The 16,851-nt window shown below is 38.5% G+C and overlaps 1 protein-coding gene across 1 annotated transcript; it reads left to right on the forward strand.

Annotated features, from left to right (window-relative positions):
• The first annotated feature begins 448 nt into the window (after positions 1-448).
• C4H9orf57 (chromosome 4 C9orf57 homolog) lies at positions 449-13,574 on the forward strand. Its single transcript, XM_078047504.1, has 2 exons — positions 449-605; positions 12,282-13,574. The coding sequence occupies exons 1-2, from the start codon at positions 494-496 to the stop codon at positions 12,404-12,406; spliced, it is 237 nt and encodes a 78-aa protein (XP_077903630.1). The 5' UTR covers positions 449-493; the 3' UTR covers positions 12,407-13,574.
• Positions 13,575-16,851: the final 3,277 nt, after the last annotated feature.

Raw genomic sequence — 16,851 nt, forward strand, 5'->3', positions numbered from 1 at the left:
CTAAATCTGAGTATTGAAGATAACCAATAAGTAAACATTAATCAAGTAATAAATATTCATGAAGAACCCATTATGTATTATATGCTACCTTAGGCATTGAAATGAAGTCCTAACAGCAATTATGCAGCTGAAATTCTCTGGTGAAATAACTTTGGTTTGATTTAATGAAGCACTAAATTATTTAATGAATAAATTTTAACTAAGTCATTTAAACCACTAGTTCTCATTTCTGATTACTATCAGTTCAGGGTGCTTTCAATCATTTATGTACCATATGCTTTAATTTTTCCCCTGTTAGAATATCAAAATGATTTTAATTTATGTGAGTTTTTGAAAAAAAAAGTTTAATATTGCTTACTTTTTAAAGTTGAAAATCTCTTCTTTATTTTTTCTTCTTCCTCCTTCCCCCCCAACCCCATCTATTTTTTCTCTCTGGTATCCAGCACTATTTTCCCATTGTTTTTTCATCTCTGGAATCCAGCTTGAGGCAAGTATGATTTGTAAAGCATGCAATCTCTCAGTCCCCTTCCATGGATGTCTTTTGGACTTTGGAACCTGCAGAACAAAACCTGGTCAGTATTGTTTAAAAAAGATTCACATTAAAGGTAAGTCTTTTTTTTTTCATTTTAAATTTTTTTAATATTTTTGTTAGAACATTATAATTATACATAGTAGTTGGGTTCATTTTGACAAAATCATACATGCAAGGAATTTGATTTCTTTTTTTTCTTTTTTTAATTGTAGATGGACAATGCTTTTATTTTTCTTTATGTGGTGCTGAGGCTGGAACCCGGTGCCTCACGCATGCTAGGCAAGTGCTCTACCACTGAGCCACAACCCCAGCCCAAGGAATTTGACTTCTTTCCCCATTCCCTGTCGTCTCCTTTTCCTTACTTCCCTTCCCCTATTCTCCTTCCTCTGTTCTTTTTGCTCCATGGTTTTTAATTGGTACTTTCTATATATACATATAGATGAAATTCCCTCTGGTATATTTATAAATACATATAACACAGGCTGGGGTTGTGGCTCAGTGGCAGAGCACTTGGCCTAGCACATGCGAGGCCCTGGGTTCGAGCCTCAGCACCACATAAAACTAAATAAATAAAATAAAGATATTGTGTCCATCAACAACTAAAAAATAAATATTTTAAAATAAATAAATAAAGCAGGATTTATTTATGGATTCATTCCATATTTCTTCCCCGTTCCCATCCTTCCTCCCTCCCTCTTGTTCTCCTTCTTCTATGCCACTGATCTTCTCTATGTCCGTATGCTATCTGATCCCTGCCTCCGCTGCCTTCTTTCTCTTATTTTATTCTAGTTTCTACCATATGAGAGAAAATAGTCAACTCTCGATTTTCTGAGTCAGGCTTTTTCACTTAGCATGATGTTCTCCATTTTCATCTGGCAAATGCCATTATTTCATTCTTGGTGGCTGAGTAAGCTCCTTTGTGTATCTATACCACATTTTCTTGAACAATTCATCTATTGACAGACATATAGACTGATTCCATAATTTGATTGCTGTGAATTGTGCTGTTATAAGCATTGAAGTGGTTGTACAATTATAGTGTGCTGATTTTAGTTCTTTTGAATAAATAGCAAAAAGTGAGATAGCTGGGTCTTATGGTGGTCCCATTCTTAGCTTTTTGAAGAATCTCCACACTGCTTTCCAGAATGGCTGTACCAATTTGCAGCTCTACCAACAATGTATGAGTGTACCTTTTTCTCCACATCCTCACCAACATTTATTATTATCTGTGTTCTTAATTATTATTATTGTGTTATTGCCATTCTGACTGAAGTGAGATGAAATATTAGTGTAGTTTTGATTTGTATTTCCCTAATTGCTAAAGATTTTGAACAGTTATTCACGTTTGTTGGGCATTTGTGTTTTTTTCTTTTGAGAAATTTCTATTTAGTCCTTCCCATTTTTTGAATGGAGTTTTAGTTTGTTGTTGTTGTTTGTTTTTAAATTTTACTTTTTGGGGCATTGAGTTTCTTAAGTTCTTCTATATTCTGGATATTAATTCCCTATGTGGCAAAGAATTTCTCCCATTCTGTTGGCTTTCTTCACATTTTTTTTTTTTTTTTGCTGTGCAAAAGCTTTTTAAAAGCTTTCAGCATCCCACTTATTGATTCTCAATTTTATTTCTTGCATTGTAGGTGTCTTGTTGAGAAAGTTGGTGCTTGCACTTATATGATAAACTGTTTACCCTGTGTTTTCTTCTGGCAGATGCAAGGTTTCTGGTCTAATTCCTAGGTCTTTGATCCATTTTGATCTGACTTTTATGCAGAGTGAGAGACAGGGATCTAATTTCATTCTTCTAGTTATGTATATCCAGTTTTCCCAGCCCTTTATAGTAAAAAGGCTATCTTTTTCCAGCATGTATTTTTGGCAGTAAAGATAAGTCTGGGCACTTGATATACACATATTAGAGTTATAAGGGAGAGCTGTGGATATAGTTCAGTTGGTAGAGTGCTTGCCTCGCATGCACAAGGTCCTGGGTTCAATCCCCAGCAACACACAAACACAAACACACACACAAAAAAAAAGTTATAAGAGAAAACCCTTATAACAACAAACGTTCACCAGCAATACACTGACGTCTGCTGGACATGGCTATCACTGTTGCCATTTTAAAGATGAGAAAGCTGAGGCACAGATTAAATAACTTGTACAAAGTTACACAGCTAATGAGTGTTGTAGCCAAGATTTAATTGCATGAAGTATGAGTCTGGAGCACTGATAAATTTCTATATGGCCTCATTTAAACTATTCACGTTAAAAAAAATAATGGTTAATTTACAGAGTCCTTGTAAACATGGGACCCTGAGCCACTTCACAAACTACATGCCAGTGAATCTGACCTGGTCCACCTGGACTAAAAAGTTAAACCTAAAGAAAGGACTGGGGACATAGCTCAGTGGCAGAGCACTTGCCTAGAATATGTGAGGCCCTGAGTTCCCTCCCCAGCACCACAAAAATAAATAAATAATAAAATTAAGCATAAAAATTCACATGACTTAAAACTAGAAGAAAATGTGAGAGGACACATATATTGAGTTTGAAAAAGACACGGTCTCCTTAACATCGCAATCCCAAAATTTATAAGGAAATGATAGATAAATTTAAATATATAAAAATGTTTAAATTTATTTTAAAAACTCCAATGTGTAAAACATAAGGAATAAAATGGGTAGAAATAGTTGTAACATAGATAACAGAAAAAAATATATTAACATTTATCCAGAATGAAGAATTTCTAGAAAATCAATTTTAAAAAATACCAACTATCAGGAAAAAAATTGTTAAAGAAAATATGAAGGCAATTCCTAGAGGAGAAAGTATAAATATGCCTAAAAGCAAAAATAATGCTCAAACTTGTTGATAAAAATCAAGACAATGCAAATTACAGAAATATATGTAATATTTTTAATCCATCAAATTGTTAAATACAAAAATTTATTATATTAAGGTTTCATAATAGTGTGGAGAGATGGGAAGTTTCAGACATTTTCAATGGCAATTTAGATTGGTTACACCTTTTTTTAGATAATTTGCAAATTTTTATTAAAATGTTAAATGATGGGCTGTGGTCCATGGCTCAGTGGTAGAGTGCTTGCCTAGCATATGTGAGGCACTAGGTTTGATTCTCAGCATTGCATACGAATAAATAAAGGTCCACTGACAACTTTTTAAAAATTAAAAAATAAAGTAAAATGTTAAATGAGCATAGCCTTCTTCAAAGCAATTATTTTTCTTGGTATCTGCCACAGAGAAATATTTATATGCATCAAGGTTATCATGACAACATTGTGTTTAACAGCAAAGCAGTGGAATTGGCCTGAAGACGCACCTACAATAAGCTGTTGAACTATGTTGTGCTCAAGCAATTGAATGCTTAGAATGAACTAGATCTGTTTTTAACATGATACCGAAAACACTGCAGACAGCTGGGGGATTGGGGGGGATCAGTTGTAAAACAGTAGTACATACAGAATACTACATATAAATACAAATCAACAAAGCAAAACTCTACATTTCTCCAATTTCGTAGTTGGAGAACATGACAGGTGAAGCCATTTACCTCATGGTGGCCAGGAAGCAAAAAAAAAAAAAAAAAAAAACAAACAGAAAATCAATGGGCTAAGATCCCAATATCCCCTTCAGTGAACCCCCCCCACCAATGACCTAACACTGTCCCACCTGGCCCCCACCTCCAGAAATTGGAAAGGAAGAACAAACATTAGAGGAGGTCAAACTAGTTGAGAGAAAGGAAAAGAATCATGGGTCACATCTGGAGGGGATTTGCAATTAAAAGGGTTATCACACTCTCTTCACACTTGATAGCCTATCTCCCCTCTCTCTGCTCCACATTAGTCAGAGCCCCATCATTATTGACAGGGCACGATACCAAGGTCCCTTGTGCTTTGCACTTTTGTTCATTCTTCACATTTTCTAGAGAGAATGTTCATCACTTCTTTAACTAGAGGGGAAGAAAATTAGTGGGGTCATGAAAAGCCTCCTTTACTGAGAAACACACTTCTACATAATCCTGTTGTGGTTCCAGCCCTGTAAATATCTCATGAACTGGGTAAAACTGGGAGATGGAGATTGGTTCTCAGGCATTGCTCTTCGATCCCTGAACATGGACAAAGTCATCTAATCTGACTGACATCCCAATAGGAAAGGACTCTGTGCATAAGAAAGAGCCCAAAAGTTTACAGAGCAAAACATCAGTGATAACTGTGGTGGGTCAAAGACCTGGAGTGACTAAAACATCATGGGAAGAAGAGTTTCCTAACCTGGAAATTTTGCCATTCCACACTGTTATGAAACAAACAAATCTAAAATTTTAATTTTTGATAGTTTTATTAACAAGGTTTCTCAACTTTGGCATTATCAACATTTGGGGCAGTTAATTATTTGTTATGGAGGAGAGTTGCTAGTGTGGATTTTGAATGTACCCCAAAGGGTCATGTATTAAAGGATTGATCCACAGCCTTTTCTACAGAGAATGTTCATCACTTCTTTAACCAGGGGGAAAGAAAATTAGTGGGGTCATGAATAAGCCTCCTGGAGATCCAACATGGCGGCAGGCGCGAAGAGATCAAGTCTCTGACCTCTTCAGCTGCACGGGCATAGGGAGTCTTAAACCATCTAAATGCTGTTTGCTCAGGATCACTAGGCAATTCTGAGCTGACGTGGATCTGAGGCGAACAGTCTGTGCCTCTCAGAACACACACCAAGCCCGGATGGGCTGAATTCAAGTCCCATTCACCTGCGTCTCGCAGATAAATCGCTGTGACTCAGCACTAAACAATCCTGCTGAAACAACTGGTCGGCCCCTTCTGAACCTGCGGAGGTTAATACCAACCGAGCTTTCATAGGCAGTGGCCACAGGATTGGGACGGGGCTTGGGAGAGCCAGTCAGGACCCACCCGTTGCATTGGTCACTCGGCAAAGGGAACAAACTGTCGCCATTTGCATGGGATACCACCATGGCAGAGAACTGACGTCACCAGAATGCGGCAGAGGAGATAACTTCATTGAAACCGGTGGCGACAGGTGTGTAACCCCCTAGCCTTCCCTCTCCACACAGCGGGGAAACCTCAAGGGCCCCTCCCAGCTCTCCCGTGAGTGTGATAGTCAGACCAAGAAAATCAGGAGTGGCACGGGACCTGTGGCGCGGGACCCCCGGCTACCCCTCCCACCAGCACTGACAACTGAGGTCTCTTGCACCAGCTACCCGGTGCGTGGCTACTGGAGGGCAAGCAAAATATGCTGAGTGTTCTCAGCCCCAAGCTCCACAAACTTAGGATCTGAGGGAATGGCAAACAGAGAGAGTGTGCCCAGTCATTCAAGAAAATAGGGCTCCCAGGAGCAGCAGACGTGGTGTGTAGCCAATATTGTGGTGAGCGTCACTGGTGAGTGGGGCCTTGCTTGAGGAAAAGTGGGGAAGTAACTAGACACAAGAGAAGGCCCTAGGCACTTAGGATTGGAAACCCGCCCAGTTGGGGAGGAGGAGCTGCTGCGCAGTGATTGGTTCCCGTGTATTGAGGTGAGAAGCTTGGCCCGGTGGGCACAGCTCCATCTAATGGAAAAGTTAATCAAACTCTAAGACTGCATTTATTAAATTTTTTTATTTTTTTTTCATTTTCATTTTTTTATTTTTTCATTTTTTTATTTTTTTAAAAATTTTTTAAATATTTTTTTATGATTTTTTTATTTTTTATTTTTATTTTTAAAAATTTTTTTTTCTTTTTTTAGTTTCTATTTTTTTTCTTTTGTCTTTTCATTTCTTTTCAATTTCCTTATTCCCCCTTCCTTGAATTCTACCTGCTTACTCTCATTCTCATTAGTGACTTCTTCCCTTCCCTTCTAATACCTTTCCTCCCAAGCATCAAATAAATTTATAGGAGTAAACAGCAACTCAGCAGTCAAACAGAACAAGAAGTAACATGAGCAGCATGAAAAAGCAAAGAAGAAAAGGAGTACAAACAATGCAGGACAGCCTAAATATTCAGGAGGACCTAGAGTCATCAGAAAAATGGTCAAATAAAGAACTCAAGGGATACCTTAGACAGATGGAATGGAATCTTAAAGAGGATAGGAGACAGCAAATTCAAGCAATGAAAGAACACATTGAAAATGAATTACATAAACAGATAAAAGAAGCAAATAAGCATCTTTATCAAGAGATAGAGATTATAAAACAAATCAAACAATAATTCTAGAAATGAAGGAAACTATAAACCAAATTAAAAACTCAAATGAGAGTGTCACTAACAGAGTGGAGCAAGTAGAAGCCAGAACGTCAGATAATGAAGACAAAATATATCATCTTGAAAAGAGTCTAGCCAACTCAGAGAGGCTGGTAAAAAATCACAAGAAAAACATCCAAGAGATATTGGATAACATAAAAAAAACAAACTTAAGAGTCATTGGGATAGAGGAAGATATAGAGGTTCAAACCAAGGGAATGAGCAACCTGCTGAATGAAATAATTATAGAAAACTTTCCAGAAATAAAAAAGGAAACGGATGTACAAATTGTAGATGCATACAGGACACCAAGCATACAAAATCACAGGAGACCAACGCCAAGACACATTGTTATGAAGATATCCAATATACAGAACAAAGAGAAAATATTAAAAGCTACAAGAGAAAGGAGGCAGATTACATTCAGGGGTAAACAAATAAGGTTAAAAATGGATTCTTCATCACAGACACTGAAAGCGAGAAGATCCTGGAACAACATATTTCAAACACTGAAAGACAATGGATGCCAACCAAGAATTTTGTATCCAGCAAAATTAAGCTTCAGGTATGACAACGAAATAAAAATCTTTCATTATAAACAAAAGTTAAAAGAATTTGCAGCCAGAAAACCAGCATTGCAAATCATATTGAGCAAAACACTACACGAGGAAGAAATAAAAAACAATAGCCAAAACCAACAGTGGGAAGTACCTCAGTAAAGCCAGAGGGCAGGGGGAAAGCTAATCATGGAGAAACAAACCAAATTTTTTTAAAAAAAAGAGAGATAAATAATCAAACATGGATGGAAGTACGAACCATATATCAATAGTAACTCTAAACGTTAATGGCTTAAACTCTCCAATAAAGCGACATAGACTGCTAACATGGATTAAAAAAACAAATCTGACAATATGCTGCCTCCAGGAGACTCATCTGATTGGAAAAGACATACACAGGCTGAAGGTGAAAGGTTGGGAAAAAATATACCACGCACACGGTCCTTGTAAGAAGCAGGGGTGGCCATCCTCATATCAAATAAAATCAACTTCAAGACTAAGTTAATCAAAAGGGTTAAGGAAGGACATTATATACTGATAAAAGGAACCATTCACCAACAAGACATAACAATTATCAATATTTATGCACCAAATAATGGTGCTTTGACGTTCATAAAACAAACTCTCCTCAAGTTCAAGAATCAAATAGACCACAACACAATAATTATGGGTGACTTCAATACACCTCTCTCACCATTGGACAGATCCTCCAAACAAAAGTTGAATAAAGAAACTATAGAACTCAATATCACAATCAATAACCTAGACTTAACTGACATATATAGAATATATCAACCATCATCAAGTGGTTATACTTTTTTCTCAGTAGCACATGGATCCTTCTCAAAAATAGACCATATATTATGCCATAGGGCAACCTCAGGAAATATAAAGGGGTAGAGATAATACCATGCACCATATCCGATCATAAGGGAATGAAACTGGAAATCAATGATAAAAGAAGGAAGGAAAAATCCTACATCACATGGAAAATGAACAATATGTTACTGAATGATCAATGGGATACAGAAGACATAAAGGAGGAAATCAAATAATTCTTAAAGAGATAAATGGAAATATATACAAAACATATCGGAATCTATGGGACACAATGAAAGCAGTTTTAAGAGGGAAATTCATCGACTTGAGGTCATTCCTCAAACAAAGAAAAAACCAACAAATAAATGAGCTCACACTTCATCTCAAAGCCCTAGAAAAGGAAGAGCAAAACAACAGCAAATGTAGCAGAAGGCAAGAAATAATTAAAATCAGAGCAGAAATCAACGAAATGGAAACAAAATAAACTATTGAAAAAATTGACAAAACTAAAAGTTGGTTCTTCGAAAAAAATAAATAAGATCAACAGACCCTTAGCCATGCTAACAAAGAGAAGAAGAGAGAGAACTCAAATTACTAACATATGGGATGAAAAAGGCAATATCACAACAGATGCTACAGAAATACAGAAGACAATTAGAAATTATTTTGAAACCCTATATTCCAATAAAATAGAAGATAGTGAAGATATCGATAAATTTCTTAAATCATATGATTTGCCTAGACTGAGTCAGGAGGATACACACAATTTGAACAGACCAATCAATGGATGAAATAGAAGAAGCAATCAAAAGACTACCAACCAAGAAAAGCCCAGGACCGGATGGGTATACAGCAGAATTTTACAAAACCTTTAAAGAAGAATTAATACCAATACTTTTCAAGTTATTTCAGGAAATAGAAAAAGAGGGAGCTCTTCCAAATTCATTCTATGAGGCCAACATCACCCTGATTCCGAAACCAGACAAAGACACTTCAAAGAAAGAAAATTACAGACCAATATCTCCAATGAACCTAGATGCAAAAATCCTCAATAAAATTCTGGCGAATCGGATACAAAAATACATCAAAAAAACTGTGCACCATGGTCAAGTAGGATTCATCCCTGGGATGCAAGGATGGTTCAATATACGGAAATCAATAAATGTTATTCACCACATCAATAGACTTAAAGATAAGAACCATATGATCATCTCAATAGATGCAGAAAAAGCATTCGACAAAGTACAGCATCCCTTTATGTTCAAAACATTACAAAAACTAGGGATAACAGGAACTTACCTCAACATTGTAAAAGCTATCTAATAAGCCTCAGGCTAGCATCATTCTGAATGGAGAAAAATTGAAGGCATTCCCTCTAAAATCTGGAACAAGACAGGGATGCCCTCTCTCACCACTTCTGTTCAACATAGTTCTCGAAACACTGGCCAGAGCAATTAGACAGACAAAAGAAATTAAAGGCATAAAAATAGGAAAAGAAGAACTTAAATTATCACTATTTGCGGGCGACATGATTCTATACATAGAAGACCCAAAAGAGTCTACAAAGAAACTACTAGAACTAATAGATGAATTCAGCAAAGTGGCAGGATATAAAATCAACATGCATAAATCAAAGGCATTTCTGTATATCAGCGACAAAACTTCTAAAATGGAAATGAGGAAAAACACCCCATTCACAATATCCTCAAAAAAATAAAATACTTGGGAATCAGGTTACAAAAGAAGTGAAAGATTTATACAATGAAAAATACAGAACCCTAAAGAGAGAAATAGAAGGAGACCTTAGAAGACGGAAAAATATACCCTGTTCATGGATAGGCAGAACTAACATCATCAAAATGGCAATATTACCAAAAGTTCTCTATAGGTTTAATGCAATGCCAATCAAAATTCCAATGGCATTTCTTATAGAAATAGATAAAGCAATCATGAAATTCATATGGAAAAATAAAAGACCCAGAATAGCCAAAGCAACTCTAAGCAGGAAGTGTGAATCAGGTGGCATAGAGATACCAGATTTCAAACTATACTACAGAGCAATAGTAACAAAAACAGCATGGTACTGGTACCAAAACAGGCGGATGGACCAATGGTACAGAATAGAGGACACAGAGACTAATCCACAAACTTACAACTATCTTATATTTGATAAAGGGGCTAAAAGCATGCAATGGAGGAAGGATAGCATCTTCAACAAATGGTGCTGGGAAAACTGGAAATCCATATGCAACAAAATGAAACTGAATCCCCTCCTCTCACCATGCACAAAAATTAACTCAAAATGGATCAAGGAGCTTGATATCAAATCAGAGACATGGCGTCTGATAGAAGAAAAAGTTGGCTCTGATCTACATATTGTGGGGTCGGGCTCCAAATTCCTTAATAGGACACCCATAGCACAAGAGTTAATAACAAGAATAAACAAATGGGACTTAGTCAAACTAAAAAATTTTTTCTCAGCAAGAGAAACAATAAGAGAGGTAAATAGGGAGCCGACATCATGGGAACAAATTTTTACCCCTCACACTTCAGATAGAGCCCTAATATCCAGAGTATACAAAGAACTCAAAAAATTAAACAATAAGATAACAAATAACCCAATCAACAAATGGGCCAAGGACCTGAACAGACACTTCTCAGAGGAGGACATAAAATCAATCAACAAGTACATGAAAAAATGCTCACCATCGCTAGCAGTCAGAGAAATGCAAATCAAAACCACCCTAAGATACCATCTCACTCCAGTAAGATTGGCAGCCACTATGAAGTCAAACAACAACAAGTGCTGGCGAGGATGTGGGGAAAAGGGTACACTTGTACATTATTGGTGGGACTGCAAATTGGTGAGGCCAATTTGGAAAGCAGTATGGAGATTCCTGGGAAAGCTGGGAATGGAACCACCATTTGACCCAGCTATTGCCCTTCTTGGACTATTCCCTGAAGACCTTAAAAAAACGTACTATAGGGATACTGCTACATCGATGTTCATAGCAGCACAATTCACAATAGCTAGACTGTGGAACCAACCTAGATGCCCTTCAATAGATGAATGGATAAAAAAAAAAAATGTGGCATTTATACACAATGGAGTATTACTCTGCACTAAAAAATGACAAAATCATGGAATTTGCAGGGAAATGGATGGCATAGAGCAGATTATGCTAAGTGAAGCTAGCCAATCCCTAAAAAACAAATGCCAAATGTCATCTTTGATATAAGGAAAGCAACTAAGAACAGAATAGGGAGGGAAGAGCATGAGGAGAAGATCACCACTAAACAGGGACAAGAGGGGGGAGGAAAAGAGAGAGAGAAGGGAAATTGCATGGTGAAGGAAGGAGACCCTAATTGTTATACAAAATTACATATAAGAGGAAGTGAGGGGAAAAGGGAAAAAAACAAAAGAGAGAAATGAATTGCAGTAGATGGGGTAGGGAGAGAAGATGGGAGGGGAGGGGGGATAGTAGAGGATAGGAAAGGCAGCAGGATACAACATACAGTAGTATGGCAGTAGGTAAAAAAGTGGATGTGTAACCGATGTGATTCTGCAATATGTATATGGGGTAAAAATGGGAGTTCATAATCCGCTTGAATCAAATGTATAAAATATTATATGTCAAGAGCTTTGTAAAGTTTTGAACAACTAATAATGAAAAAAATTTTAAAAATGAATAAGCCTCCTTTTCTGAAAAACACACATCTACCTATCTTTCTGTGGATCCAGCCCTGTAAATAACTCATGACCTGAGTAAAACTGGGAGGTGATTATCAGCAAGCTTCCGAACAGCTAACACTTCAGAAATTTCTATACAGTCAATAGCAATTACACAGCTTTTATAATCTGAGTTGGAAAGCCGTTTTGTTTGACAGTTTCAAGGCCTGGGTATTGCAATGTACCCAACTAAAATAGTTTAAGTGAAAGTATTGGAAGACCAGATGACAAAATGAACTGTTCCCAGTACTGTGGACACTAGATTTGTATATCTTGATAAACCTAGTATTTTTGTTTTGTTTTGCTTTATTTATGTATTTCTAATATGTTAGTTAGCTGAAGCATCTGAGACAAGGAAAATCGTACATCTCAAGATATTCCACTGTCTCTACTCTTTTCTCCTTTAGGTGGCATTCAATGGTATTCAATTAAAGGCTGCACGGAGAGCTCGGCCCAATGCTTCCAGAGAACGATACTTGCTTATGAAATTCACTCTACTCACTGCTGCTCTCGTTCTATGTGTAATTTCTGAGGAAGTGGCCCTTACCCAACCTTGACTGATTGGACTCCAAGCCTGACTGGTTTTTCAAAGATGGCGTCTACCATCAGTTGAAGATCCTTTAAAAATGTCAATCTTTATAGGTCACCCAGCTTATGATCCGAAATGGATTTTGGCATTTGATGTGCCCAACTCCTCCCCCACCACCTCCCACTCATCTCAGAAACATCCCTTTCAACACCATCTCCCTCCTCTCTTCCTTCTGCTTAATTTCTCTTCCTGCCAATGGTCATATCAAGGCTACAAAGAGGTGAAAATGTTAATTATTTTCCAAATCCAACTATGCACATCATCTCTAGTTAGTTTATTTCCCTAAATATTCCTAGACTGTAAAATACATTTACAAATTAATCGTACTACAAAATGCCAAGTGAACTAAGAGTGTTCATTTGGTTTCCAAAAGAAACTGCATTGTCTCCTGATTTACAGTAGAGAAGAAACTAACTTAACAAATAGCATAGGAAAAATAAGCTGTAAATCAATAAATCAGGCCTGTGGGAACTATAAACCCAAATGGCAAAGAACCGAAGCAGGTAGAAGGAGGGCACTACTTTCTCCCATCTGCATCAGGATTTGTATAAATTCTGGGTTTCCATACCTTAAGTGCTTTATCTCATATTGGTAGATTCCACAGTCCTAGTTAAGCACAGGAATATGTTCTTAATGCATAAAGAATTTTAAAGGGGCATAAGCACAATGGTGCACACCTGTAATCCCAGCTACTCGGGAGACTGAGGCAGGGGGAACACAGGTTTAAGACCAGCCTCAGCAACTTAGTGAAGCCCTAAGTCAATTGGTGAGACTGTCTCAAAACAAAAAATGAAAAGGGCTGGGAATGTAGCTCAGGAGTTAAGCGCTTGCCTAGCAGGAGGCCCTGGGTTTAGTCCTTAGTGCCACCAAAAATAAAAAAGTTGTTTTTATCTGTATTTTCAGCAGTTTGAAAAATCCAAAATGTAAATATCAATAAACTTTTCTCTTTTTCTTGGGACTTAGGACAATATCTGACACCCATGCTTTTCTATTAACAAGCATTAAAAAAAAAAAAAAGCTAGACTTTTCCCTCCATACTTATTTCGGGTCTATTCCTTAGGCATATTTCTGAACCTAAGAAAAAAATGTCTTCATCCTTAGTTTCAATCCAGTTGGCCCTATTCTGTCATTTTGTGCATCAGCCCCATTGGTAAACAGTAGTTGCCTTAGATCAGTAAACTTCTTGAAATTTAACTTTTGTTTTTCTTGTGTTTTTTTAAATGTGTTGTTATTAACCCCATTTCACCTGGGTTGGGGAATGGCAAAATCACATAGCGACTAAGGCTGAAGCCTAATTCTCAAGCAAGGCATGGTCATGAGAAGTAGGAAGTGGGTGCACATCTCTTGTTCACTTACTAGCTGTTGACCTTCACAGGTTGTATCAGACTCTCTGAACCTCAGGTATAAGATGAAGAGAGTTGGATCTCACACAGTGTCTTAGATACCCTTGATTCTGACATTTTGTGACTTGACATTAATACTTCTTTTTTTTTTTTTTTAAAGAGAGAGTGAGAGAGGAGAGAGAGAGAATTTTTAATATTTATTTTTTAGTTCTCAGCGGACACAACATCTTTGTTTGTATGTGGTGCTGAGGATCGAACCCGGGCCACACGCATGCCAGGCGAGCGCGCTACCGCTTGAGCCACATCCCCAGCCCACATTAATACTTCTTTATTGTTTTCTTAGATTAAAAATAAAACAGGGAGTCGGGCGCAGTGCTGCACCCCTATAATCCCAGCGGCTTGGAAGGTTGAGGCAGGAAGATCACAAGTTCAAAGCCTCAGCAAAGACAAGGCAATAAGCAACTTAGTGAGACCCTGTCTCTAAATAAAATACAAAATAGGGCTGGGGATGTGGCTCAGTGGTCAAGTGCCCCTGAATTCAATCCCCAGTACCAAAATTAAAAAATAAAATGGAATAGTTATTGTGCTGCATAACTATAATCTCAGCAACTTGGGAGGCTGAGGCAGGAGGATAACAAGTTTGAGGTCAGCCTCAGCAATTTAGTGAGATCCTACCTCAAAATAAAATAAAAAAAAAAATAGAAAGGGCTAGGGATATAGCTCAGTACCATGGACTTACTCCTCAGTACCAAAAATAAGATGGGTGAACACAACTCCAAGGTCAGGCCCTGGTTTGACAATTGATCCTCACCCAGCTCTATGTAATCCAGGAAACAGGGAAGAGAATTACAAGCCATGAGAGCAATGACCACCGTGGAAGCTCTTGACCCAAAAGTCACCATGGAAACATAGCTGAGTTTCACAGCCTTAATATGGGAGACTGAATTATGGTCCCCAAAGACATCTCACATTCTAATCCCTGCAACCTGTGTGTTCATTTCCTTTCTTGGCAAAAGGGATCTTTGCAGATGTGCTTAAAGACGGTCAGGTTGAGAGATTACCCTAGAGTACACGAAGAGGCCCGAAGTCATTACAACCATCTTTCTAAGAGGAAAGTAGAAGGATCCAGGGAGAGGAGATGTGGAGACCACAGATTTGAGAAGTCCTCTGCTTGCAATGAAGATGGATGACAGAGGGTCACAAACCAAGGAAACTGGATGTCCTCTAGAATTTGGGAGAGGTAAAGAGACAGTTTCTCCCCTATAGCCTCCAACAGGATGCAGCCCTGCTGATACACTTTCCACTATGACCTCACTTTCTTTTAAAGCACCTTGTCACAGTGGCCATGGGAAACACTTGGTACACCGAGGATAACCGGGCATTTCCCCTCCCCAAGGCAGCTCCATCCATCCTTGGATCCTGTGGGATTTGATCTGAAGAGGCAGCCCCGGCACCACATTGCCTTCTCAGCATTCCCCCCCCCCAACACACACAGATGGCCTACAGACAGCCAATCGCACCGTCCCTGCTGACACCTCCCACTCAAGCCCCTTTCCATTCAGGGTTTCTTCAGCTCACAAGTTTATTCTTTTCCAGTCCTTCACACCTAAAGACAAAGTGATACCAGATTAGCCCCAAAGCAATCTTTTTATAAAACATCAGACTGAGGGGCCGGCGGAGGCGAGGATCTCCCTTGATCCTCTGAGTACCAGCTTGGCTTCCTCGTTGATGACATTTTTTTTTCCTTCAGCTGAAATAGAAACCTCGTGCCTCTTAATAACATTTCAAAGTCTCTGTGGTTGATAAATTGGGGGCGTATGGAGAATGTGACAGAGTAGAGACTGAATTTATTCTCTCAGCAAAGGAGGTAATATTTTTCCTAGTGGCACTCAATGATAAGGCCTCCTGAACTTCCAGGGGGCATTCTTTTTATAACTGAGATAGCCATTGCTGCTTTTTCCCGCTGAATGGAGGAGTCCCAAGCCCCTGTAGGTGGCAGAGCAGAAGCGTCTCGGGATGTGCCATATGACCCTCACCCATACCATCCCTTGAGAGAGTCCCATAGGTGGGCAGGAAGCTGAGCCTCCTCTTGGGTGCTGCTGCCCTGACTCTCCTCATAGGCTTCAAGTCTCTGAGAAATGAGACTCAGGGATATTTGAAGGAAGCACAGGAGTAAAGAGAAGGAAATAGCATGGTTGAGGATTGGCCCCTTTCTGTGGACAGAAAAGCACGTCCACATTCCATCCTAGCATAACTTCCTCGTGTGAGTATATTTTACTTTTCGTTCCACATGTAAAGTTAATAGTTCTGCCATTAAAAGGTACTGTGTGCAGTGGAAATGTCCAGGCAGAGCATAAAACATGCCCTCAAATCAACTTTGTAATTCATTTCTCAGCTCACATGTGACTGCTATTGATAATACTCTCCATCTGGGAGCTTCCCATTTTAACTAATTATTCTTGCTAACTAGGTGTTAAACTTAGTAATACATCGTGCATGTGTATTTTGGTTCAATTTTTGTTGCTCTAACAAAAAAAAGAGTGCTGGGTTAATTTATAAAAGGTCTATTTCACTTCTGTTGTGGAGGCTGATCACCACCAAGATCAGGTGGTCACATCTGGTGAGGGCTTTCCTGTGAATGACATCACACAACAGGAGCATATTCAAGACACATGGGTTATCTTCACTTTATAACTACCTGCTCTTGCAGTAACTAATCCGGTCCTGCAAGAACTAGCCCCTCCTGCAAGATGGCCTTTAATCCCTTCTAAAGGTGGTGTCCCCATGACCTAATTGCTTGCCATCATGTCCTCTTAATGATTCTACCACCTCTCAGTACCATTTACATTATGAACCAAGCTCCAGCACATGATCTTTGAGGGATAAAACATTCCAAACCATAAGAATGTGCTATTGGGGGCTGGGGATATGGCTCAAGCGGTAGCGCGCTTGCCTGGCATGCGTGTGGCCCAGGTTGGATCCTCAGCACCACATACAAACAAAGATGTTGTGTCCGCTGAGACCTAAAAAAAAAATAAATATTAA

This window comes from Ictidomys tridecemlineatus, chromosome 4 (genome assembly GCF_052094955.1).
Source record: "Ictidomys tridecemlineatus isolate mIctTri1 chromosome 4, mIctTri1.hap1, whole genome shotgun sequence".
NCBI lineage: Eukaryota > Metazoa > Chordata > Mammalia > Rodentia > Sciuridae > Ictidomys > Ictidomys tridecemlineatus.

Excerpts from the sequence above, each read along its gene's own strand:
- C4H9orf57 (XM_078047504.1), top strand. The coding sequence starts at position 494 with ATGATTTGTAAAGCATGCAATCTCTCAGTCCCCTTCCATGGATGTCTT. Across the intron at positions 606-12,281 it reads AAAAAAGATTCACATTAAAG|GTGGCATTCAATGGTATTCA; the intron begins GTAAGTCTTTTT and ends TTTCTCCTTTAG.